Here is a 27,639-nt window from a genome sequence, read left to right as displayed (position 1 = left end):
CTAAGTTGGCAGCACTACCAGCAGGACAGACAGGAATATGTGACATGACGTAAAGCAAAAGCGCCTTGAAGTTTCTTGTCAAGCAGCAAGGCGCACGGTTAGCGCTCTAGCTCTTAACACATGTATCTGTTCTCAGCACGCGGTGGAGGCGGGATCAATAGCTGATGGAGTGAGAGAAAGACCAATGAAATAAGCCGTAAAACATACAGGCGCAGTACACAAACGATGGTGAAGAGATGGAGTCATAGGATTGGTGCGTTAGATCAAAGGAGGGATCAGAACCTTGATGGACAGGAAAGACACCGAATAGAAATGGGACGTAGAGCGGAAGAACTGGCAGAGAGCCGGCCCACTGGTTGCCATGGCTCGTTGCCTTGGTTACGGCGTCCAGCCGGCAGTGAACACTGTTGCTGAGTCCGGTGTGCGGCTACCAGAGCTCCAACCATGGCTCCCAAGAGACCGAAGAGCGGGCGCTCCTCTGCGGGGCCTCCCGCACGCAGCTCCCGGAACTGGGAGGCCGGACTGCTCGCCGCCCCCCTGGACGAGGTAAGAGGAGCGAGGAGGGAGGCAGAGTCGGGAGGGAGACACCACTAGACACAGAGAAAGGACTAGAGTGCGATACCAAGACACAGGCCGGCAGGAGAACCGTAGACATAGAGAAAGGATAAGGAGGAAACAGGACTGGGGCTAGCAAGAGGCTCATGGACACAGAGATAGGACTAAGGCTGCAACGAGCCCACTCACGTCAATAAGGCCATGGACACAGAGATAGGACAAGGGCTCCCCCTGCTACAACCGAACCACAGGCGTGGCCACTGGAATTATGGGGCAGGGGAGGGTCAAATTATGCAGCAGTGTTAAGTAAATTATGCGGCAAGAAAGGCAAATTATGTGACACATTTTGTGATGGTATTACTTAATTTTTTGTCATTTTTAATCGTGTTAGCACTGGGCATTAGTTGCACCTCATTATTACAAGTTTAACTCCCAAATATTGCAATTAGCTACAGAAAGGTGACCAGTCAACCTTTGCGAATGACTTTACACTGTGCGGCAACAAGTGACAATCAATCGTGACTTATACCCCAGTCTAAGAGCCAGGTCTTGAGTCCTTTCCTGAAGTAGGAGAGGGTGGGCGTGGTTTGCAGGTCACGCAATAGGATATTTTATTGTGAAATATGCAGATTTATTTTTAGATCTCACCTGTCAGGTAGGCGAAAGCCTATTGCATACACTGCAACATTTTAGAACAGAGAAATGGGAGCTTTTGAAAAAAAAATTGAGGGGATGTATTTTCCCTATTGACTTCTATTGAAGCCGAGGCCATTTTGGGTGAGAGACAGATATAATCAATTTTTGGCTTAAAAAAATCAGGAGTCACTCGTCTGAATCTAGTCTGTTGTCCTGTATGCATACATGCCAAAAGACTCGACTCAGGGACTGATTACGATTTTGGTCGGAAACTCTTCCTACCAAATCGGTTTAGGAATCGTTTCCGACTGAATCGGGTTCTGCGAGTCCGACCGATCGACCGATTACAATGCTTCTGAACATCGTTCGGTCGGACTCGCATTGACTTCAATAGGAGCCTCTGTTCTGAATGAGAACATAAGCTCCCATTGAAAAAAGGGTGGATGGGGTAAACCTTGCACCGTATGGGGGGCACCTCATGGTGCCTGCCCACTGTGCATGGTTGCAAAGAGGGGTCCCTTGGGTACCTCCACAGGCTCCAACCCGAGGCCTACAGGTGAAGGAAGGCCTGCCACATGCCTCCAAAGTCAGATTCCGAAAGCCGTTTAGTGTCGTTCAGACTGATTTGGAATGGCTATCAGAATTGGACATCGTAATCGCTTGGTCGGAAACCATGTCCATAGAGCTGTACGATTCAGCTCTAGATGACTCAGGCTGTCCGGATGCCACTCGGAACCAAAACGGACAGCCCGAACAGTTTCCTTGCATCGTAATCGGTCGTTCGGAAATGTATCCGATTTGGTCGGAAATATAGATTCCGAATCGGATTTGGAGAATCGGAATCCCATTCGGAGTCTTTCCGAAAGACATCGTAATTGGCCTCTCAGACAGGAGACTCCTGATTTTTTTAGGAAAAATGGCTTTATTTTATCACTCCCCCACCTGAAATTGCTTTTGCTTCCGTATATGTCAATGGGAAAAATTAAGCCCCCATTTCTGTTTAAAAAAAAAAAAAAATCTTTTTATCATCAAAATCTCCCTCTTGCTTGTTTCAAGATGTTGGCGTGTATGCTATTGTGGACTATTCCAAAACCATACAGCAAATTTTGTCCCACTCCATCAGTTGCCTTTGTTGTCACTCGAGTTGCCAAGTGTCTGTATTTTTTTTATTGGCATGACCAGTATTTTAATGTTCTATCTCGTACAAAAATTGGTAAAATTATCTGAAGTCTTTATTTTTCACATTATTAGTACATATTTAAAATAATAATTACAAGAAAAATACACTTTAACATATTCTAGAGCAGTCTTACTGACTCCTTACTGATAAATAAAGTAAACAAAGGCAGAACGGCTCTGTTAAAAATAAAAACAGACAATATTATTTAAAGTTCTCTTTAAGTATTCTGTCCGGGTCTATGTAGAAACTTAAAACGTGAACAAATGGCTGGTATTTGCTTGGGGAAAGTTAGCTTTCCTTCTTCCATCATGTTTGTCTCTCCTGGAGCGTAGCCTCTTGTTCTCATCATTTTGTTTGGATTACATGTGCTTTTCCATGGTTAAGTTTGAGCGAATTGCCTTTTTATTTCAGCACTCTGTGTCAATGCATATGTTTTTTAGCTCTTTGTCTAATGTGCTGTTAGCCGCTCCCAAACATCCCCTGCGTGGTTCCTTTTGCTTCTTCTTCCCTTCCACCACGCTTGTCCATTGCGTTCCCCGCCCCACCCCATATTTTTAGTATTTTTTGGTTTCAGTCTCCCAGGCCCATCCTCAAGTGCCTCTGTTGTTCCTTTTGTCCTTGCCACAACACCCCTCACCCCCCATCAGGGCTTTAAGTGGGTCGGGTCTGTCCGGGTCTGAGCACTGGCAGTTAGTTTCAGGGGGCCTCAAAACGTGTCTCTATCGGGCTCTATTTTCGGGCCTTGCAAAGGTAGTCCGTTTCCTTTTTAGGTCTTGCCTAGCGAATGCAGCGCATGCGCTGCTTCGCTTGGCGAGACTCTATTGTTGTGGCTTTCCTTAGCGAAGGGAGACAAACCATGTGCGCGCACAGACAGTCGATGTGCGCGCGCATGGCGCCTCCTCATCGCTTTCACAGCATCTCTTTCAGCACGCACGGGGACAGGAGATGTGCACGCGTTGCCGAGCTTTGTCAATCTGACAAGAATCTCATCTGAAAGCGAATGCCAGAGCTTGTGAGCAAAACCACAAGAAGTAAGATAGAGCGCCGCATCTCGGAACGTAAACATTCCACAAACATTTCTGGTTTCGTTATAGAACTGTGATGCCTTTGCACAAATTAATCTTTTGAGCTGCACGAGAACCAGTGGCCCGGTCAAGCAGCGCATGTATTTGAACATGTGTAAAAGTTATTGGAAGTGGGAGGTGCTCTTAGCTGGCAGGCGTGCACGCGGTGAGCGTCTGAGGCTCGGACCTGCGCGTCCTCTGTGTTTTTGACGGAGGTCGGACGGGTGAAGTGAAATGTTAGCCCTGCTGAGACTCTAACCCGGTTCCCCAGCTTCCAGGACCACCGCTGTAGCCGTTACGCCACATCTTTGCAATGAGCATCACATTTGTAATGCACGGTATAGCCGAACCGTCCGCACCCCCCATTGCCCCTACATTAATTCTAGAAAATAATGTGCAATACATTAAGGCGAAGTTCACGTACACGCCCTCCTAATGCCCACATCTGACGTGACACCATAAGGGAGTGCTTCCTTTCACTGAACTCATACTGCATTCTGGGAGTTGTTGTTTCGCTTCTACCTCTAAGCTCAAGAACCCAGGCACGCTAAGCACTCCTGAATGTGTCACATATGATGGGTCCGCTGGCATCTTTGCTCCACCCACACACATGACCCATTCACACACCAAAACACCGCAATCACGCGATATCCAGATACTCTGAGATCGAGGGAACATTTGATGCAAGACCTAGAAAGGTTCTAGCCCGGAGCCCTAGCAAGACCTGGCACGCATCCTCCAGTGTAAAATCAAACTTCTACACAGGAGGATCCCTCGCTGAGGCAAAGCGCCGTGACTCGGCCCAACACAGGACTGGCGCTAGGATGTTCTGCCAGACAAAACAGCAACCAGAAACAGGGAACTTGCAGAAGAGCAAACTCGAAAACAAGTTAGCACAGATTTACAATTTAAAGTCAAACTAAATGTTTGCCAGCCCTGTTAATAATGTGCAAAGCTTCTATTCCTACGGCGGTTTGGCGCTATACACGTGACTACCGGGCACAGCGTTGGACATCTAGTATCATTTAGTTCAAAAGTAAAGACTTAAAAGGAGCACGCCCAGTGGCGTTGCTTCCATTGGTGCAGCGGGTGCAGTGGCACCGGGGCCCAGACGGCTGAGAGGCCCACTGAACCCGGGTTATTGCTGCATTTAACAGAGGGACCATTACACACTGGCTAAGCCACTGAGCGACTCTACGTAACCCAACTGCGCCTTCCCCTGGATAGTGAATCAATGTGCTATTTGCTGCACCGTAAACACTGAATTCAGTGCCTGGAATTCATGGCTTGTGCTGGTCTGCAGACTTCACATTAGCACCTGCGTCACGGGGTGGGAGGGCCTGCGACAGAGACAATCCACGGATGCACCTTCCTACCTTGGGGCAGGAGGCATGACCAGCCCCAAGCCCTAGGGCAGGAAGTACCCAAACAATGGCCCCTCTGCCCCCTGAAATGCTGATGCATCAGCCTTCTGCGGCCATCAACACACGTTTATTCAGCCTCACGAGCAGGTCTGTGATTGTTTGATCTCTTTCACAGATGAGAGCGTGTGGGCAAAGTCACTTCAAAGTGGCGTTACCTTTAGACAGTGACGGTATTCCCAAAAGGGGGGTGGAAGTTGCACAAGTCGTTTCTTGCAACCCTGGTGAAGTTGGTGTTTTGCAACTTCACAAATTTGTACAGTTTGAGATTTTTCCCAAATTTATTTACAAGTCGTGACACTTACGACAATCCATTCTTTCCAACAATTTATCTCGTAAGAGGTAAACTTGAGAGAACACTTCTATATAAGGCCAACTTGCAATGAAAAGTAACACACAATGCACAGAAAAACGTGGCATGGAGGAAAGAAAACTTTAACCCGTAAACTTATCAAAGTGTGAAAAGGGTAACTTTGGAAACATTTGCTGGCGTTAAAAAAACATGGAGATGCTCTCTGAAAATTCTCCGCCCGCCACTTCTGCTTTGATTTTGGAAAGTAGTGTCACAGTATGTGGACAATCTGTGACTGGAATCGAACATCTTATCTTTCTTCTACTACACTTCTCAATCACTAAAAGAATAAACTTGTCCTCTGTTCATAACAAGCTCTGGTAAAACCAATAGGTTTCACCTTTGTGACTGTTGGTTTTACCAATGGCTGCTGGCCACGCTGCAATGCACTCGGCACACTAAAGTACAAAAAAAAAAGTATACGTAGCCACTGGAGTTATTTTGTAGGTGCGCACGTCTTCAAAACGATGCAGCTACTTTTATTTTTAGTTACCGATCTAAGTCAGTTAGGTAACTAAAAAAAACGCCCCAAAAGTTTTTTTACTTTTCATTTTTTAAAGCGAGTAGATGATAGGAATATAGGGGGGTTGGTGGCAACACGGGGTTCATGGTAGAGACAGAAACATAACAGGGCAAGGCAGGGGGGCACAGAGGCCACACAGGACAGGATTGGGGTCGGCTGCAAAATGGAGAAACACAGATGAGCACAACAGGGGCGGGGAGAAGCACATAGGGGCAGACAACAGCACGTGAGCACAGCAGTGCAGGAGAGAGGCGTTTCTAAAACACATGTACTCTGAGTGCTTACTCAACAAGCATTTGCAATCCAATAGGTTTCGCATTTACACGAGTTTGATCTATTGCCATTGTAAATGAAAATGCCTTTTATTTTATGTTTTGGTTTTTAAAACATACATAAAAGGCATTGTCATTTCCACTTCCAATAGCTTAAACTAGCGTAAATGCGAGACCTATTGCATTGCAAATGCTTGTTTTAATTGGACTGCAGTGAGAGCATGCACATCGCTCACCCCTGAGAAGTGGAGACGTCCTGCCAGGTGAACGTTGTAGGGGAAGGAAAATCCTTTGAAGAGAGCCATTTTCTCTCTGGATTTCCCTTCTCTTTTTGCAGCGCAGGAGCAACATCATCGTGGGATGATTAGGAAAGAGACGACCAGGCGTGCAACGCCAATTGCCCTAGGCTGAGACAGCTTCCCGGGCGTACACACACAGCTGCACCCGGGTACTTCACAGGTCTTTAAAAGAACATTTGCTTGTAAATGAGACTCTTTTGTTTTTCACCCCTTTTTAGAGCCCCTGCATCCCCACTCTGCCTATTGCTGGAAGAATTAGCCTCCCCCGAAATTTGGCTCTAGACTAGGGGTGGGCGGAATTTGTGAAATTGCTTTTCGCAAAATTTCGCAAAACGGCAAAAAATCTCAGCGAGCACGCGAAATTTCGCTTGCTCGCGGAGATTTTGGGCTGATGATTAATGCGTTACTGAATTTGACCTTCCACTCTGGCACCTGCTTTATTTATATCTGTAAGTGCTTCCTGTTGAGGTCTAATTATTGTGACAGGGGCATCGTGCCAGAAGGAATCCTGCCCTGCATATTAATCCAAGAAGAAGATGCCACGTTTTGTGCAATACCTCTACTCAACTGGAGTACTTTCTACTGGCTAATCAGTAAGTGCTACCTCAGTGGGTAAATGTATAGTGCTTTTCCTACACTACAGCTGCGTAAAGGGCCAGAAGAGTTGTCTCCAGCGACCATGTGTGTCTGTAACTTTGCCACCTCGCCGATGGGCGCCGGGGTCCCTCGAGTGAGCTGTCCATCATAGTGGGGAAAGGGCGGGAAGACGTTGCACACCGCTGGTGTGTGGGCTGGGGCCAAACGGGCGGGGCTTCTATGCAGTTCACATGCCTCTTGTTTATAAAGGGTCAGAGACCGACCAGAGCAGCAGATGAGGAGACAGAACCTCCTGGTGTCAGGAACTACACGGGAATTGCGCTCAAGAAACTCATGGATGCACAGATCTCCATCAAGGATTTCAGCAAATTGTTGACAGTAGATAGGGGAAGGAAGCACACCTGCCTAGCCTCCACCGTGCTCACAAATCTTTTGTGCTGATTAATGTGTTACTGAATTTGACCTTCAACTCAGGCACTTGCTTTATTTATATCTGTAAGTGCTTCCTGTTGAGGTTTAATGACAGGAGCATTGTGCCAGAATGAATCCTGCCCTGCATATTTCCGTTCCACCGCAGATCGCGGAATTTTTCGACATTTTCGCGTTCCACACGGAACCCGAAAATGTCGAAATTTTGCAAGTTCCGCGAGTGGAACGGAAATTGTCACCCACCCTTACTCTAGACCACAGGCAGCCAACTCCAGCACGACCCTGCTCTGACCTTTCACAGTGTCTTGTTTTAGTGCTACGAAAACACACGCTTTGCCTGGCTCACTTAGTTCTCACACCCCCTATTTAATATGAAGATAGTAGCGTTGGAATTACCTCTATATGCCTATACTGTGCTTCACATTGAAATATAGAAGGGCAGGCTCTCACCACCCCAAATTAGCTGTTTGGTATACTCTCTCAAATGTAAGAACTACAGGTATTCAGTATCTGTCAGGCACGGCCAATTTAAAGCAGTGTTCCTTTATAGAAATGGACAGAAAGTTATGTTTCTTGAATTAGCTTCTTACACTGAAAAGCTGGTTTACATTTCTTTCGCTGGATCAACCTTTGTTTAAAACACCACCAGAGAAGGGTGGCAAACTATGGTCCACAAAGAGCAACTGAAAGCTTTCTTGTTCTTTATCAGAAACATCTGCCTGTCAATGGTTATCACCAGCCTTTTCGGCCCATTAAGAGGCTGGGTGGATGAGTATAATAGGGGTGTTTAGGATCGGAGGCGGAGGGTGCACGGAAAGAAGGACGGATAGGTGAATAAAGGGCGACTGGATGGATGGCCAGATGGATGAATGGATAGCTAGATGGATGGATGGGTGAATGGATGGATGAATGAATGGTTGGAAGGATGAATGGATGCATGGACCAGTACTTAGGATAGGCGGGTGGGCTGATAGATGCTTAGGATAGGTCCAGGGACATGTGTATGTATGGATGGATGGCTGGATGGATGAATGAATGGATTGCTGGCTGGAAGAATGGATTGGTGGATGAATGGATGGATGGAAGGATGAATAGAAGAATGGACCAGTACTTAGAATAGGCGGTGGGCTGATAGATGCTTAGGATAGGTTCTGGGACAGATGTATGTATGGATGTATGAGCGTATGGATGGATGGATGGCAAAGTGCTTAGGATAGGCGGGTGGGCTGATAGATGCTTAGGATAGATCTAGGGACACGTGTATGTATGGATGGATGGATTGATGGCTGGATGAATGGATGGATGGAAGGATGAATGGATGAATGGACCAGTACTTAGAATAGGCGGTGGGCTGATAGATGCTTAGGATAGGTGCAGGGACAGATGTATGTATGTAGATAGGAATGTATGGATGGATTGAAAGATGGTTGGGTGGCGCAGTGCTTAGGATGGATGGATGCAGGGCTTTAAGTGGGCCAGGTCTGAGCACTGGCAGTTATTTTCAGGGAGCCTCGAAACGGGTCTCTATCAGGCTCTATTTTCGGCCCACGCAAAGGTAGTCCGTTTTCTTTTTCTTTTTTTTATTGGAATGCAGTGAGAGCATGCACATCGATGTGCGCATGCTTATTTTGATCACTACTGAGAAGTGGAGACGTCATGCTAGGTGAGTCGCGTTGTAGGAGGAAGGGAAATCCTTTAAAGAGAGTGTTTTCCGAAGGTAGGTGTCACAAAGAGGGATCGGTGCCAGAGTGAAGGTGGCAAAAGAATGAATATTTGCGGAAGAGATGATTGAGGGTCAGAATATTTTATTTGCATCAAAACAGGAAGAAAAAAAAATCATCAAGGTAAACGTCTTTGGACTTCCAGGGCAGATTTCCTGGTTGGTATGGTCCCGTCTTCACCAGGGCTTCTCTTGGACTTGGGGTTGGGGACCAGGTGCTCCGCTTCACAGGAGTTGGTAACTGGCGTAGGTGGGAAGGGGATAAAAACAAAACAACACCGGCATGAGTTGCCGGGGAAGTGGGCACTTCCTATCTCAAGGGACTAGGAGGGAAGAAGTCACCTCTAACTGGCACCAAGTGAGCCCCGATGTGACCTCCCTCCTCCCTCTAAACAGCGCCCTTCCCCCTCCCGTGAACCCCTGTAGTTTCGTCCGTACCTTGTTGAGCCACCCCCCTCCAGGAGGGTGGCTGGGCGAGATGCGGTACGGTTGGCCTCCCAGCTTGACGTCTTTGTCTGCGGCAGCAGCCCTCGCCTCGGTGTCCTCTTCTGTAACCGCTCGGCTCGTTTCAGACGCTGTTCCGCCTCGGTCTGCTCCCGCTGTCCATGCCATAAACTCTGCTCCTCCTCCGGGGAAAACAGCTTCCGCTCCGTGAGAGAAGTTCGTCCCTCTTGTTCTGGCCGCCTGCTCCTCGGATACGCCGGTTTCCGATGACGTCAAGGGCCACACCCCCTGGGATTCTGTTTGAGGTTAATTCTTAAAGGGCTCCAGCCCTCCCTGTACAAAGGGTGAGATGGCGTTTATGAGAGACTTGTCAGTGTCAAAGGGCAACAAAGTCCGCAGTTCGTCATCGGACTCGTGACACATGCCCCTCCCCCTCCCCCCCCGGAATTCCCCGATCGGGGGAAATAGGAAACCGGGACAGAGAGTCCGCATTGCCATGGTCCTTGCCCTTACGGTGCAACACCTCGAAGCGGAAAGGTTGCAGGGCTAAAAACCACCAAAGGACTCTGTCATTGTTCCCTTTGTTTCTTTGGAACCAAGTGAGAGGGGCATGGTTGGTATATAGCAAAAAGGAACGCCCCTCCAAGTAATACCGGAGTTTCTCCACACTCACATTTCAGGGCCAATTACTCCTTCTCTATTGTGGGATAGGCTATTTCCCTGGGAAAGAGCTTCCTGCTGATATACAATATGAGTCGTTCCAAACCCTAACTATCTAACTGAGAAAGTATGGCCCCTATTCCTCCCCTGAAGCGTCAGTTTGAAGGATAAAGGTTTTCTGGAAGTCTGGAGTGAGGAGTACAGGGGAAGTGGTCAGTGCTGTTTTCAGGGCCGTAAATGCCTGGAGTTCCTGCTCAGAGGGGTTTTTGATACCATTAGCCGTAGAGGATTTCTTTAGAAAATCGGGCAGGGTTGCTGCTGTTTGAGAAAAGTGGGGAATGGACCGCCTGTAGTAGCCGACCAAACCTAAAAAAGCCCTCATCTCTTTATTGGTGCCGGGAAAGGGGGTGTCTTGAATGGCCCTTAACTTCTCTGATTGGGGTTCAATCATCCCTTCCCCCAACAAGTAACCCAGGTATTTGACTTTTTGGAAGGCAAATTTGGAGTTCTTTGCGTTGATATGAAGGTTGGCTTCCCTTAACTCTGTCAGAATGGCAGAAAGGTCTATTTGGGGTTCTCCCCCCCATGTTTTGCTAAAGACAACAATGTCGTCTAAATAGGCCGACGAATATCCTAGGTGCTTTTTCAGGAAGGTGTCCCTGAGCCTCTGAAAGCTAGCCGGGGCACCATGAAGGCCGAAAGGCAACACGGTAAAGTGGAAGAGCCCATCCGGGGTAGAGAAGGCAGTCTTTTCTTGGTCCTCCGGGTGGAGAGGGATTTGCCATTAGCCTTTGGTAAGGTCGATGGTGGATATGTATCGAGCCTCACCCAGGTGCTCAATCAGCTCATCCACCCAGGGAAGGGGATACCCATCCTGTTTTGAAATGCAGTTTACCGCTCTGAAGTTAATACATAGGAGGGTGCTTCTATCTGTCTTTGGAACAAGAACAATTGGTGAACACCAATTGCTCTTTGAGGGTACCACTACTCCCAAAGCTAACATCTCAGCCACCTCTGTTTGCAACACAGCGCGATGTACTTCGGGGACCCGATAGGGTTTCTGTTTAACCACGACGCCCTCAAGAGTGGGTATCGAATGGGTGGCTAAAGATGCTTTACCGGGCTGGTTGGAAAAGATATCAGAGAATGAGAGGAGAAGGGCCTGTAACTCTTCTTTCTCTTTTGTACTAAGCTCAGGACCAAGAATAGTGTCTCTGACTGTGGTTTTTGCCGGCGTTGCAAATGAAATACCGCAGGGTTTCGGGGGAGGCGGACCCAACCACTTTTTAAGTATGTTCACGTGGTACATTTGGGATTTGTTGGGAGAATGACAGAGCACATGGGTAGTCTTCCCCACCTTCCTTATAACCTCAAAGAGACCCTGCCACTCTTTTCTTAGTTTATGAGTGGAGGAGGGGAGAAGTATCAACACCCAGTCACCTGCTTTGAACTCTCTCCACATCGTCCCCTTGTCGTACTGTAGCTTGTGTCTTGTCTGGGCCTTGTCTAATTGATCTTGTTCCAAAGTTCTCAATTTGTTAAGTCTTACTTTCACCTGGTTTGCATAATCCAGTAAAGTGTGTGCGTCAGCAACCCCTTGTTCCTCTCATGTTTCTTTTGTAATTTCGAGGAGGGTGCGTGGTTGCCTCCCGAATTGGAGTTCAAAAGGGGACACACCCAAACTAGACTGTACTGTGCTCCGGATGACAAACAGCGCTAATGGAAGAAGCTGATCCCAGTTTCTTCCATCCCCTGACAGGAGTTTCTTTAATGTAAGCTTTAGGTTACCATTGTAACGTTCAACGAGGCCATCCGTTTGAGGGTGGTATACGGATGTCTTTATATGCTTGATGTCCAGCTGTTTACAAATTTCCCTCATGAGGCGGGGTACGAAAGGGGTGCCCTTGTCCGTGAGTATTTCTTTCGGAAACCCCTTTCTTGAAAACACCTCGATTCGTTTCTGGGATATGGTTGTGGTAGTGGCTGATTTCACGGGGAAGGTTTCAGGATAGCAAGTGGCATAGTCCACAATCATAAGGACATACTGATGGCCTTTACTGGATTTAGGAAGTAGTCCTATCAGGTCCATCCCTATACGCTCAAAGGGCTGCCCAATGATAGGGGCTGTAGGGGTACCTTCGGAGGGATGTAGGGGTTTCGTTTCTGGCATATGTCATATTCCTGGCAATACTTTTTGATTTGGAGATATGTGCCAGGCCAGTAGAAGTTGTCCAGGATCGCCTGACTGGTTTTTTCAGCCCCTACATGCCCTGCTAACAAATGAGTGACCAAAGTACAGGACTTGGTCCCTAACGCTCATTGGCACTAATAGCTGAGGTGCAGCCCTCTCCTTAGCGATCCGGTAAAGAAGCCCGTGCTGTTCAAGAAAGCAAGGATAGGTTTTGTTTTGGGTGTTCTTTGTTTCTTCCGCTCTCTGCCAGGCATGCCTAAGGGATGCGTCGTTCAACTGGGCCCCCCGAAATTGTTATTCATAGCCCAAGGTTCTGAGGTGAGGAGGGCGTTGTTTGAACTTTTTGGGATTTTCTCCGTTTTCAGGGCACTGGCAAGGAAGAGGGGAAAGGAGGGATTGTCTACCCCTAGGATTAGTGGCTCAGGTAGAGAGGGGAGAGCCCCTACAGTGATGGTAGTCTGGGTGCGCACTGGCAACTGTGCTACAGGATAGACCCTGATGTCCCCATGCACACATCGTATGCCAACATTCCTCCCTATGATAATCTGTGAGCGAAGGACCATGTTCCCCCAGGCCACTGAATGCTTACACCCTGAATCAAGGAGGGATTTTACTTCTCGGTTGTTTACAATGAGACTCACATAGTACATATGTCCCATCTCTTGTGCGAACAGAATCGATCTGGGGGCGTAGCTGACGTCTATAGGCTCCTCATCAGGTTTGTCTCTATATGGCCCCACTCGCCACATTCGAAGCACTGGGGGCTGGAGGGTCATATCTCCCATGTCTAACTCTTAGGGGTTCTGGGTAGGTTTTGGCGGACCTTCTCTCCGACTTTAACGTAACAGGACCTTTTTGGGGTTTTTCGGGTTCTTTGAAAGGCCCACGGCCCTGTGCACGGGTGAATGAAGTGGCCATTTCAACGGCCTGGTTGACAGTTAAGTTTGCATGTTGTCGAAGCCACTTTTAGGTGCCATAAGGGAGGGCTTCCAGATACTGCTCAAGATCTATTTTGTTCATCACATTGTCGAGATTGGCCTCTTGAAGTTTTAACCAACGGTCGGCGGCGTCCTTTATTTTGAAAAAAAGCATCTTAGGTGTGTCACCCGCCGTTCCGCGATCTTGTCTAAACCGGAGGCGGTGGGCTTCGTCATCTACTCCGAGGCGGTCCAGGATGTACTGCTTCACAACCCCATACACAGCAGTTCCATCCTGCTTGATAGTCTGGTACGCCGCCTGAGTCTCTGCTGTGAGCAAGGGTGCCAAATAAAAGGGCCATCTATCGGAGGGCCACCCACTGGCCCTAGCAGCCCGTTCAAAATTAAGAAAAAATGCTATACGGTCCTCTCCAGGCACGTACTTTTGTAGGGGGATAACAGTGCCAGGGAGTGCGGGGGTTCTCCCTTGTCCCAGCCCCAGGAGGAGCTAGTTCTGTCCTTCAGCCAATTTCACCAAGTTGCCCACATTCTACACCACTTTGTTACAAAGAGGGATCGGTGCCAGAGTGAAGATGGCAAAAAAATGAATATTTACGGAAGAGATGATTGAGGGTCAGAACATTTTATTTGCATCAAAACAGCAAAAAAAAATCATCAAGGTAAACTTCTTTGAACTTCCAGGGCAGATTTCCTGGTTGGGATGGTCCCGTCTTCACCAGGGCTTCTCCTGGACTTGGGGTTGGGGACCAGGTGCTCCGCTTCACAGGAGTTGGTAACCGGCGTAGGTGGGAAGGGAAAAAAAAACAACACTGGAATGAATCGCCGGGGAAGTGGGCACGTCTATCTTAAGGGACTGAGAGTGAGGGAAGAAGTCACCTCTAACCGGCACCAAGTGAGCCCCAATGTGACCTTCCTCTAAACAGCGCCCTTCCCCCTCCTGTGTCCCGTGAACCCCTGTAGTTTTGACCGTACCTTGTTGAGCCACCCCCCTCCAGGAGGGTGGCTGGGCGAGACGCGGTCCGGTTGGCCTCACGGCTTGACGTCTTTGTCTGCGGCGGCAACCCTCACCTCGGTGTCCTCTTCTGTAACCGCTCGGCTCATTTCAGATGCTGTTTCGCCTCGGTCTGCTCCCGCTGTCCACGCCACGAACTCTGCTACTCCTCTGGGGAAAATAGCTTCCGGTCCGTAAGAGAAGTTCGTCCCTCTTGTTTTGGCCGCCTGCTCCTCTGATAGGCCGTTTTCCGATGACGTCAAGGGCCACACCCCCCTGGGATTCCGCTTGATGTTTATTCTTAAAGGGCTCCAGCCCTCCCTGTACAAAGGGTGAGATGGCGTTTATGAGAGACTTGTCACTGTCGAAGGGCAACAAAGTCCGCAGTTTGTCATCGGACTCGTGACAGTAGGATAATTGGAGGGGATTTTCTTAAGCACACAATGCTAGTTATCTTGATTTAGACCACACCCCTACTTGGATAGGCTACACCCCTTTAAGAGGTTTGCCCTGCCCCTTTTAGAGCACCCCCAGTTTTTTTCACACTTAAAGCCCTGCCCCCCATGATGCATATTTTTTATGGGGGTGGGGGAGAGGACCCAGCAGCAATGTTCTTCCAGGCTGCTCTGCCATTCAAAAGGCGCTTTCACTATTCACATTTTTTGTTTAAAAAATTGACCTATTGATCTCGGACCATTTAATATAAAACATGGCTCCTTTGTCTTTTCGTAGACCTGCGTACGTCACATCTACAGGTCATGTGACCCGCCCTCGGTTGGCACCGCGTCCCCACATGTGGGGCTGTGAGATCAAGCTGATGTCCTCTGCAGACAGACAGACATCTAGAACGGGTCAACTTGTACTCCAGAAACCTCTCGGGTGCTCCTGCAGACAGAGCTCCTCCCCGTCCCCACATGTGGGTCTGTGAGCTCAAGCTGATGTCCTCTGCAGACAGACAGACATCTAAACAGGTCCACTTGTACCCCAGAAACCTCTCGGGTGCTCCTGCAGACAGAGCGCCTCCCTCGTCCCCACATGTGGGTCAGTGAGCTCAAGCTGATGTCCTCTGCAGACAGACAGACATCTAAATGGGTCCACTTGTACCCCAGAAACCTCTTGGGTGCTCCTGCAGACAGAGCGCCTCCCTCGCCCCCACACGTGGGGCTGTTAGCTCTAGCCGATGTCCTCTGCAGACAGACAGACATCTAAATGGGTCCACTTGTACCCCAGAAACCTCTTGGGTGCTCCTGCAGACAGAGCGCCTCCCTCGCCCCCACACGTGGGGCTGTGAGCTCTAGCCGATGTCCTCTGCAGACAGACAGACATCTAAATGGGTCCACTTGTACCCCAGAAACCTCTTGGGTGCTCCTGCAGACAGAGCGCCTCCCTCGACCCCCACATGTGGGGCTGTGAGCTCAAGCTGATGTCCTATGTAGACAGACAGACAGACATCTATACGGGTCCACTTGTACCCCATTAACCTCTCGGGTTCTCCTGCAGACAGACCGCCTCCCTTGTTCCCACACGTGGGGCTGTGAGCTCAAGCTGATGTCCGCTGCAGACAGACAGACAGACATCTATACGGGTCCACTTGTACCCCAGAAACCTCTTGGTCTCCTGCAGACAGAGCACCCCCCTCGTTCCCACATGAGGGGATGTGAGCTCCAGCTGATGCCCTTTGTAGACAGACAGACATATTGAACGGGTCCACTTATACCCCAGACACCCCTCTGGTACTTCTGTGGACAGAGCGCCTCCCTCGTCCCCACATGTGGGTCTGTGACCTCAAGCTGATGTCCTGTGTAGACAGACAGACATATTGAATGGGTCCACTTATACCCCAGAAACCCCTCTGGTCCTCCTGTGGACAGAGCGCCTCCCTCGTCCCCACATGTGGGGCTGTGAGCTCAAGCTGATGTCCCCTGTAGGCAGACAGACAGAAATCTAAACGGGTCCACTTATACCCCAGAAACCCCTCTGGTCCTCCTGTGGACAGAACGCCTCCCTCTGCCCCACACGTGTAGGGTGACCAGACGTCCCTGTTTTCCCAGGACGGTCCCCGTTTTTGGGGAAGTGTCCCCGTGTCCCGACACTTTTCTCCAAGTGACTCAAATGTCCCTGTTTTCAAACAGTGTCCCCGTTAAACACAGAAATGTCCCTGTTTTTCATTGTTCCGGTTGAGTATGCGCGCGCATGCTCTCTTTGCACTGTTTACGGCATGTGTTGTCACTGAGGTGAGCGCTGTAGCAAGAAGGGAAATCCTTTGAAGAGAGACATTTTACACGCAGCGCCACCTACGTCATCGTGCCAGCCAAAGTTTCTACTTTGGATAAAACAATATTTCTTCATCCTGTAGCTTGTATTCATAGTCATACAAACTTTTCAGTAGCCCTTATGCATACCGTGCAAGGATTAATGCATTGCTCATTGCATGTTTTATTCCTAACCAATTGATGCATGCTCTGTGTTCTCCATATCAAAGCTATGACTTGACCTTTTGACTGTCCTTTCAGATCACGGCAAACTGTTTAGCTGGAAAGGACTTAAAGGGGCAGGGTTAACGCCTGTCGGAGAGGCGAGCAGCGCTGCTCGAGCTTTTTGCTCAGGTCTTCACACTATTTCACTATGAGATGATGCCAATGGCTAGAGTGCACTAGACATACCCCAGTAAGGTAACATGACATCTCAGCAGTGACTACGCAAATGTGGGAGGACAGTGTGGTCGACCAACCTTTGCCACCCTTAAGACCCTAAGGCAGTAATACCAGGAGAGAAGTTTTTTTTTTGTACATTGGTCCATGGCTGCCATTTGGCAATTTAGCATCCCGCAGTTTACCTCCCATGCTTTTCTGTCATGAGCAACTAAGCAACATTGGTGAGTTGTACTGTATGTGGTGCTGACACGCAGCTATAGAAACGAGCATTGATAAAGCTATTAAATCTGGCGTTTGCTAGCCTGTGATGTTTTATTGATTTTTGGCAAATATATGCTATAGTCCTTAAAAGTGTAAATGTAATAAAAAGTACTAATGCTGCTGTGTGAAGGAGAGGGTTGCCAATAAAAGACCGCAGATTTGTTGTCTGTAATGCTTCATCTCGGTCTGTGGAGGGAGCTTTAATTGTAGTCCTTTTTCTATGTCTATGACAGCTGTCAAATAGTCCTACTTTTATGTCGATGGTTACTGCAAACCGTAGTCCTACTTCTATGTCTATGACCTGTCCTCGTTTTTTGTTTTGAGAATCTGGTCACTCTACACATGTGGGGCTGTGAGCTCAAGCTGATGTCCTCTGCAGACAGACCGACATCTAGAACGGGTCCGCTTGTACCCCAGAAACCTCTGTGGTGCTCCTGCAGACAGAGCGCCTCCCTCGTCCCCTCATGTGGTGCTGTGAGTTCAAGCTGATGTGCACTACAGACAGACAACTAGAAGGGGTCCACTTGTACCCCAGAAACATCTCTGGTGCTCCTGCAGACAGAACGCCTCCCTCATTCCCACATGTGGGGCTGTGAGCTCAAGCTGATGTCCCCTGTAGGCAGACAGACAGAAATCTAAACGGGTCCACTTGTACCCCATAAACCTCTCGGGTGCTCCTGCAGACCGAGCGCCTCCCTCGTCCCCACATGTGGGGCTGTGAGCTCAAGCTGCTGTCCGCTGTCTAGAACGGGTCCACATGTACGCGAGTTCTTTCTATTTCAAAAGTCTTTATTTCGATCGCTTGAGATCCTAAAAGACAAGTAACAATACACACACCAGTTTAAAAAAAAAAAGCATATGACTCTAAAATGTGATCATTAAAACTACTACTTTCCACCTATTAAAGCAAAACCAGTTGCATAACTACTTATCATATAAATAGTGAAAAAGTACTATGAAAAAATATCAGTAAAATCTAAAAGGTTATAAAAACATAATACAGTCCTCAAAATGTTCCATACACGGTGCAATTCGGGCCGAGCAGTTTGTAACCTCTATTTGCAATTGCTTAAGGGAACAGTTAAAGCACCAACTAAGTTCTGGATTGTGTTACAAACAATGGGCTAACCCGCCCGGTCCAACATTTCGCTTGTTCATGAGATTGTAGGAGGGTTCGCTGTATTTGGCGACCTTGTAGTCTTTTCCCGAATAAGCCACGCCCAGCTCAAAAATCGAGCAACGACTATGACCGTCGGGAAAACTTGTGTCGGTCGCCAGTATTCTCTGTGCAACTGCACTCCTTCTAACACCCATATTCTTGCATAATGGTTTCAGCCATTTCCATCATGGCGCCTGATAGGCCTGGCAGACAAATAAAATATGAGAATAGGTCTCCTCCTGCCTCATACACAACTTACAGTTATTATCACTTGAGTGGTGCCATTTGCATGGTAATGAGTTCATGGGTAGCGTACCCACTCGAAAATGTAGATAAAGGCGTCTGTCCCTGGGTTTGGTGATAATGTCCCAGTAATACTCATATTGGGGGCGGGGCTTATGCTCTGAAAATGTCCCTGTCATCGATGAAGATTCAGAGGTCGATATGTTCCTCCGCGCCACCATGGACCAATAGAGTTCCTTCATATCTTTTTTTGAGGGGAACTGCTGACCCTCTGGATCTTCCCATAAATGTCGCACACCCATATTTGTCAAAGTGGCTTTGATGTTTTGTAGCCATTTTATTTTACAAGATGTGTCAGATGCCCATACATCTTTTAAAGCGGAGGCGTAGTGCTGCAGCTCTGGAGTAGGCCGCAGTCTACGCCAATACGCTATGGGGCGAAACTTTGCTACATCGTCCAATCCCCGACACCCTAGGTCATAGTAAACAGGCTTTATGGGGTTCTCTGTGGAACGCCAATGACGTTTCTCAGAAACTTGTTTTGAGCTAGGGTTAGTGGAGCTAAATTGTCGAAGCCCCAGAAACCGAGAGAGGCGCGATTTGTAATATCTAAAATCATCCATAGATGCCGGCCTGTTTCAGTGAATGCACTTGCTCCCCCTCCTCCAGCAGGGTGCATGTACTTCAATATGTGGGGTTCGCTTTGTTGCGCTTTAAATCTGTTTAAGGAGTCTGCAGTTCAGTGGCGCTGTAAATGACGTCCTCTTGTCACCTTAGGACTCTCTTTAATATGTCTTTGAAAATGTTGAAAGGTTGTGTTCCCTCTGAGCAGTGAGTGCATTTACCCGCTCGGTTATCTCGCTCTCTGCTAGCCCCCCTTACACACCATGACTCTTCATTTTCTGAACAGGTTTGTGGGATTAGTTTAAGCAGTAGGACAGCTCAGTGAGCTGAGCGGCAACTGTGAGCAGGGCTCCTCAACCTAACATCCTCTTGATGGCAGCGACCCTCGTAGTGACGCCCTAAATAGGAATGTCTCTGGTGTAAGGGACACTTTAGCTTGAGGTTAGCAAACTTTAACTGTGGACAATATTAAGCTTCATGTATAGTATTATTATCAGAGGTGAAAGGTGACAAACATCTGGCTCTCCCCACACTTTCAGATTATTTGGCCAATTTCATCATCAATGAGTCTCTTTCTCTTCCTGGTTCTGGTCACTGCAGTGAGACACAGTGAGCAGGGCCTGGGTATTTGAGACACTCAGTGAGTCTCAGGGAGCAGGGCTCGGTTACTCAACTCACTCAGTGAGTCTCAGGAAGCAGGGCTCGGGGATCCGAGACACTCTGTGAGTAGGGCTTGGGGATACAAGATACTCAGTGAGTCACAGTGAGCAGGGCTCCGATCCGAGAAACTCAGTGAGTCATAGTGAGAAGGGCCTGGCTATCCAAGACACTCATTGAAGAAGGGTGGGGTATGTGATATGCTCAGTGAGTCACAGTGAGCAGGTCTCGGGTATCTGAGACACTCAGTGAGCCACAGTGAGTAGGGCCTGGGTATTCGAGACACTCAGTGGGTACCAGTGAACAGGGTTTGAAAATCTGAGATACTCCCTGAGTCTTAGGGAGCAGGGCTCGGGTATCTGATATACTCAGTGCGCAGGGCTTGGGGATACAAGATACTCAGTGAGTCACAGTGAGCAGGGCTCCGATCCGAGAAACTCAGTGAGTCATAGTGAGAAGGGCCTGGCTATCCAAGACACTCATTGTAGAAGGGTGGGGTATGTGATATGCTCAGTGAGTCACAGTGAGCAGGTCTCGGGTATCCGAGACACTCAGTGAGCCACAGTGAGTAGGGCCTGGGTATTCGAGACAGTGGGTACCAGTGAACAGGGTTTGAAAATCTGAGATACTCCCTGAGTCTTAGGGAGCAGGGCTCGGGTATTAAATATACTCAGTGAGCAGGGCTTGGGGATACAAGATACTCAGTGAGTCACAGTGAGCAGAGCTCAGGTATCCAAGACACTCAGTGAGTGCCAGTGAGCAGGCCTCTGGTATCTGAGACACTCAGTGAGTCTCAGTGAGCAGGGCTCAGGTATCGGACACACTCAGTGAGTCTCAGTAAGCAGGGCCCAGGCATCTGAGACACTCAGTGAGTCTCAGCGAGCAGTCCTTGGGTATCGTAGACACTCAGTGAGTAGGGCTCGAGTATCCAAGACACTCAGTGAGTCTCAGTGAGCGGTATGGACATCCAAGACACTCAGTGAGCAGGGCTCAGACATCTGAGACAGTGAGTCTCAGTGATCAAGGTTCAGGTATCCAAGACAGTGAGTCTGTGAGCGGGCCTTCGGTATACAAGTCACTCAGTGAGTCTCAGTGAGCAGGGCTCATGTATCTAAGACACTCAGTGAATACCGGTGAGGTGGGATATCTGAAATACCACGATGAGCTGAGCTCAGCAGAGACACTCAGTGAGTCACAGCGAGCAGGGCTCAGGTATCTAAGATGCTCAGTGAGTCACAGTGACAAGGGGTGGGGTATCTGAGGCACTCAGTGAGCAGGGCTCGGTGATCAGAGACACTCATTGACTCACAGCGAGCAGGCTTGGGTATCCGAGACACTCCGTGAGTACCAGTGAGCAGGGCTCAGGTAACCAAGACACTCAGTGAGTCTCAGTGAGCAGGGCCCGGGTATCCAAGACACTCAGTGAGTACCAGTGTGCAGGTGTGGGGTATCTGAGACACTCAGTGAGCAGGGCCTGCAGATCTGAGACACTGAGTGAGCAGGGCCTGTGGATCCGAGAAACTGAGTTAGTCTCAGCGAGCATGGCTTGGGTATCTGAAACACTTGGGAAGTCTCAGTGAGCAGGGCTTGAGTATCCGAGATACTCAGTGAGTACTAGTGTGCAGAGCTCAGGTATCCGAGTCATTCAGTGAGTCTCAGTGAGCAGGTTTTGTGTATCTGAGACACTCAGTGAGTCTCAGTAGACAGGACTCAAGTATCCAATTCACTCACTGAGTCTCAGTGAGCAGGGCTCGGGTATCCGAGACACTCAGTAAGTCACTCAGTGAGTCACAGTGAGCAGGGCTCGGGTATTCAAGACACTCAGTGAGTCTCAGTGAGCGGTGCTTGGGTATCCAAGATACTCAGTGAGTACCAGTGCGCAGTATGCTGGTGTCTGAGACACTCAGTGAGTACCAGTTCACATGGCGTGGGGCATCTGAGACACTCAGTGAGCAGGGCTCAGGTATCAAAGACACTCAGTGAGTCTCAGTGAGCGGGGCTTGGTTATCCAGGACACTCAGTGAGCAGGGCTCAGGCATCTGAGAAACTCAGTGCATCTCAGTGGGCAAAGTTCCGGTATCCGAGACACTCAGTGCATCTCAGTGAGCAAGGTTCATGTATCTGAGACACTCAGTGAGCGGGGCTTCATTATCCGAGTCACTCAGTGACTCACAGTGAGCAAGGCTTGGGTATCCAAGACACTTAGTGAGTCACAGTGAGCGGGGCATGGTTATACAAGACACTCAGTGAGCAGGGCTTAGGCATCTGAGAACCTCAGTGAGTCTCAGTGAGTAGGATTCAGGTTTTCAAGACACTCAGTGAGTCTCAGTGAGCAGGGCTCAGGTATCATAGACACTCAGTGAGTCTCAGTAAGCAGGGCTCAGGTATCATAGATACTCAGTGAGTCTCAGTAAGCAGGGCTCAGGTATCTGAGACACTCGGTGAGTGCCAGTGAGGAGGGGTGGGGTATCTGAGACACTCGGTGAGCAGAACTCAGGGATTCGAGACACTCAGCGAGTTACTGCGAGTAGTCCTTGGGTATCAGAGACACTCAGAGTCACAGTGATCAGGGCTTGGATAGCCGAGACGCTCAATGAGCACACTCAGTAAGTCACAGTGAGCACAGCTTGAGTATCCAAGACACTTAGTGAGTCACAGTGAGCGGGGCATGGTTATACAAGACACTCAGTGAGCAGGGCTTAGGCATCTGAGAACCTCAGTGAGTAGGATTCAGGTTTTCAAGACACTCAGTGAGTCTCAGTGAGCAGGGCTTGGGTATCCAAAACACTCAAGGTGTCTCCGTGATCTGAGACACTCAGTAAGAAGGACTCGGGTATCTGAGACACTTAGTGAGTAACAGTGAGAAGGCCTCAGGTATTTGAGTCACTCAATTAGTCTCAGTGAGCAGGGCTTGGGCATCCGAGACACTCAGTGAGTCACAGTGAACAAGCCTCGGGTGTGCGAGTCTCTCAGTGAGTCTCTGTGAACAGGACTCAGGTATCCGAGACACTCAGTGAGTTTCAAAGAGTAGAGCTCGGGTATCTAAGACACTGTGTGAGTACCAGGGCACAGGGCTTTGCTATCCGAGACAGTGAGTACCAGTGAGCCGGCCTTGGGTATCTGAGCTATTCAGAGGAGTCTCAGTTAGCAGGCCTGGGATATTTGAAACACTCATTGAGTCTCAGTGATCAGGGCTTGAGTACCCGAGGCACTCAGTGAGTTTCAGTGAACAGGGCTCAGGTATCTGAGCTGCTCAGTGAGTACTAGTTAGGAGGGGTAAGGTACCAGAGGCATTCAGTGACTAGGGCTCAGGGATCCAAGACACTCAGTGTGTACACCATGGGTGCTCAAGACACTCAGTGATTCTGAGTGAGCAGGGCTCTGGTGTCAGATGGTCAGTGAGTCTCGGTGAGCAGGGGTCTGGTATCTGAGATGCTCAGTGAGTCTCCGCGAGATACACAGTGACTGAGTCTCAGTGAGCAGGCTGGGGGTATCCCACAGCTGGCTCCGGGCCCTCTGCTGCCCTAAGAGTGGTTAAAGCACCGAGGATATTACTTAAAGTATTTACTGCTGAGCGGAAGTTTGTTCTAGTTCAGTTTTTATGGCGCATTTAACGAGCCCATATAGTTAAAGTGTGCATAAGAAAATATATGACCGCAGTGCAGGAGGCTGGCAGGGACATAAAACTGAGGACGGTGTGAGTGAAGGCCAGCAGGGAACATGAAAAGTGGGTCCATACCATGGCGCTTGTGGTGGGGGGAAGGGCAGGGGGTCAATAATGGAACAGTCCTGGGGGGGGGGGGGGGGGGCTCAGGCCCAAGTAAGGGTGCTGTAGAATGGGAGGAACAAGTCCCAAGCAAAGCTGTGGGGAGCTAAATATCGAATGCCCAGTGATGTCACCGGAAGTGACGTCGCAAGCTGCAGTTTAATAATCCTCGAAGGGTGAAAGGGCTATTTCTCAGAACTGCAAATTACCATAATCACAAAGTACTGTGAAAAACTATTTTTGGGGTTTTTACTTTTTACAGCTCATGTATGTTTTTTCCACATATCAATTCGTAGCCGAGCTCGGAAATGGTCAAAGTGACAATATTTTTAAACCGACTGTGGGATTGGCAATTGCATTTTTAAATAACGGTTTGTGAGTAAACTTCGCATGCTGTGCGAATTTTTAAGCATTAATGTTGTTAACAGAAAACAAAACAGAAAATGAAAAACGTTGCAAAAGAGCAGAGCGAGAGGGCCTTTATTTCATTTATTGATTTACAAAGTTTTAGATCGCACGACCATGACCCGTGAAGGTGTCCGACATAGCTGCAAAGGGTTCAGACTGCTGTGTGTGACATTTTCATAATTTCAGTGTAATTATGAGTGCCATTTCGAGGACTATGAGTGACCCTTTCTCCCGAGAAAAATCAAGCAATGAAAACTTTGGAAACACAAATCCAGAAATGACACCCATTCGAGCAATGCTGGTCAGGGCTGGCCCTTCTCCTGGAGGGAACACAAGTCCCAGAAATGACACCCATTCGAGCAATGCTGCTCAGGGCCGGCCCTTCTCCTGGAGGGAACACAAATCCAGAAATGACACCCATTCGAGCAATGCTGGTCAGGGCCGGCCCTTCTCCTGGAGGGAACACAAATCCAGAAATGACACCCATTGGAGCAATGCTGGTCAGGGCTGGCCCTTCTCCTCTAGGGAACACAAATCCAGAAATGACACCCATTCGAGCAATGCTGGTCAGGGCCGGCCCTTCTCCTGGAGGGAACACAAACCCCAGAAATGACACCCATTCGAGCAATGCTGGTCAGGGCCAGCCCTTCTCCTGGAGGGAACACAAATCCAGAAATGACACCCATTGGAGCAATGCTGGTCAGGGCTGGCCCTTCTCCTGGAGGGAACACAAATCCAGAAATGACACCCATTCGAGCAATGCTGGTCAGGGCTGGCCCTTCTCCTCTAGGGAACACAAATCCAGAAATGACACCCATTCGAGCAATGCTGGTCAGGGCTGGCCCTTCTCCTCTAGGGAACACAAATCCAGAAATGACACCCATTCGAGCAATGCTGGTCAGGGCCGGTCCTTCTCCTGGAGGGAACACAAATCCAGAAATGACACCCATTCGAGCAATGCTGGTCAGGGCTGGCCCTTCTCCTGGAGGGAACACAAATCCAGAAATGACACCCATTCGAGCAATGCTGGTCAGGCCCGGCCCTTCTCCTGGAGGGAACACAAGTCCCAGAAATGACACCCATTCGAGCAATGCTGGTTAGGGCTGGCCCTTCTCCTCTAGGGAACACAAATCCAGAAATGACACCCATTTGAGCAATGCTGGTCAGGGCTGGCCCTTCTCCTGGAGGGAACACAAATCCAGAAATGACGCCCATTCGAGCAATGCTGCTCAGGGCTGGCCCTTCTCCTGGAGGGAACACAAATCCAGAAATGACACCCATTCGAGCAATGCTGGTCAGGCCCGGCCCTTCTCCTGGAGGGAACACAAACCCCAGAAATGACACCCATTCGAGCAATGCTGGTCAGGGCTGGCCCTTCTCCTGGAGGGAACACAAATCCCAGAAATGACACCCATTCGAGCAATGCTGCTCAGGGCCGGCCCTTCTCCTGGAGGGAACACAAATCCAGAAATGACACCCATTCGAGCAATGCTGGTCAGGGCCGGTCCTTCTCCTGGAGGGAACACAAATCCAGAAATGACACCCATTCGAGCAATGCTGGTCAGGGCTGGCCCTTCTCCTGGAGGGAACACAAATCCAGAAATGACACCCATTCGAGCAATGCTGGTCAGGGCTGGCCCTTCTCTCGGAGGGAACACAAACCCCAGAAATGACACCCATTCGAGCAATGCTGGTCAGGGCTGGCCCTTCTCCTGGAGGGAACACAAGTCCCAGAAATGACACCCATTCGAGCAATGCTGCTCAGGGCCGGCCCTTCTCCTGGAGGGAACACAAATCCAGAAATGACACCCATTCGAGCAATGCTGGTCAGGGCCGGCCCTTCTCCTGGAGGGAACACAAATCCAGAAATGACACCCATTGGAGCAATGCTGGTCAGGGCTGGCCCTTCTCCTCTAGGGAACACAAATCCAGAAATGACACCCATTCGAGCAATGCTGGTCAGGGCCGGCCCTTCTCCTGGAGGGAACACAAACCCCAGAAATGACACCCATTCGAGCAATGCTGGTCAGGGCCAGCCCTTCTCCTGGAGGGAACACAAATCCAGAAATGACACCCATTGGAGCAATGCTGGTCAGGGCTGGCCCTTCTCCTGGAGGGAACACAAATCCAGAAATGACACCCATTCGAGCAATGCTGGTCAGGGCTGGCCCTTCTCCTCTAGGGAACACAAATCCAGAAATGACACCCATTCGAGCAATGCTGGTCAGGGCTGGCCCTTCTCCTCTAGGGAACACAAATCCAGAAATGACACCCATTCGAGCAATGCTGGTCAGGGCCGGTCCTTCTCCTGGAGGGAACACAAATCCAGAAATGACACCCATTCGAGCAATGCTGGTCAGGGCTGGCCCTTCTCCTGGAGGGAACACAAATCCAGAAATGACACCCATTCGAGCAATGCTGGTCAGGCCCGGCCCTTCTCCTGGAGGGAACACAAGTCCCAGAAATGACACCCATTCGAGCAATGCTGGTTAGGGCTGGCCCTTCTCCTCTAGGGAACACAAATCCAGAAATGACACCCATTTGAGCAATGCTGGTCAGGGCTGGCCCTTCTCCTGGAGGGAACACAAATCCAGAAATGACGCCCATTCGAGCAATGCTGCTCAGGGCTGGCCCTTCTCCTGGAGGGAACACAAATCCAGAAATGACACCCATTCGAGCAATGCTGGTCAGGCCCGGCCCTTCTCCTGGAGGGAACACAAACCCCAGAAATGACACCCATTCGAGCAATGCTGGTCAGGGCTGGCCCTTCTCCTGGAGGGAACACAAATCCCAGAAATGACACCCATTCGAGCAATGCTGCTCAGGGCCGGCCCTTCTCCTGGAGGGAACACAAATCCAGAAATGACACCCATTCGAGCAATGCTGGTCAGGGCCGGTCCTTCTCCTGGAGGGAACACAAATCCAGAAATGACACCCATTCGAGCAATGCTGGTCAGGGCTGGCCCTTCTCCTGGAGGGAACACAAATCCAGAAATGACACCCATTCGAGCAATGCTGGTCAGGGCCGGCCCTTCTCCTGGAGGGAACACAAATCCAGAAATGACACCCATTCGAGCAATGCTGGTTAGGGCTGGCCCTTCTCCTGGAGGGAACACAAGTCCCAGAAATGACGCCCATTCGAGCAATGCTGGTTAGGGCTGGCCCTTCTCCTGGAGGGAACACAAGTCCCAGAAATGACGCCCATTCGAGCAATGCTGGTTAGGGCTGGCCCTTCTCCTGGAGGGAACACAAATCCAGAAATGACACCCATTGGAGCAATGCTGGTCAGGGCTGGCCCTTCTCCTGGAGGGAACACAAATCCAGAAATGACACCCATTGGAGCAATGCTGGTCAGGGCCGGTCCTTCTCCTGGAGGGAACACAAATCCAGAAATGACACCCATTCGAGCAATGCTGGTCAGGGCTGCCCTTCTCCTGGAGGGAACACAAATCCAGAAATGACACCCATTCGAGCAATGCTGGTCAGGGCTGGCCCTTCTCCTGGAGGGAACACAAGTCCCAGAAATGACACCCATTCGAGCAATGCTGCTCAGGGCCGGCCCTTCTCCTGGAGGGAACACAAACCCCAGAAATGA

General features: G+C 49.5%; 1 protein-coding gene across 1 annotated transcript in view; it reads left to right on the top strand.

Annotated features, from left to right (window-relative positions):
• Positions 1-408: 408 nt before the first annotated feature.
• The window catches only part of SPAG17 (sperm associated antigen 17), a 1,802,643-nt gene continuing 1,775,412 nt past the window's right edge, over positions 409-27,639 (top strand). The window contains exon 1 of the mRNA XM_085620708.1: positions 409-546. Coding sequence (XP_085476834.1) covers positions 445-546 — 102 coding nt within the window. The 5' untranslated portion in view covers positions 409-444. The remainder of the gene's footprint in view (positions 547-27,639) is intronic.

Source organism: Triturus cristatus, chromosome 8, assembly GCF_964204655.1.
Source record: "Triturus cristatus chromosome 8, aTriCri1.1, whole genome shotgun sequence".
Lineage (NCBI taxonomy): Eukaryota > Metazoa > Chordata > Amphibia > Caudata > Salamandridae > Triturus > Triturus cristatus.
Note: the sequence above shows the minus strand (reverse complement) of the source record. Positions and strands in the feature narration are given on the sequence as shown.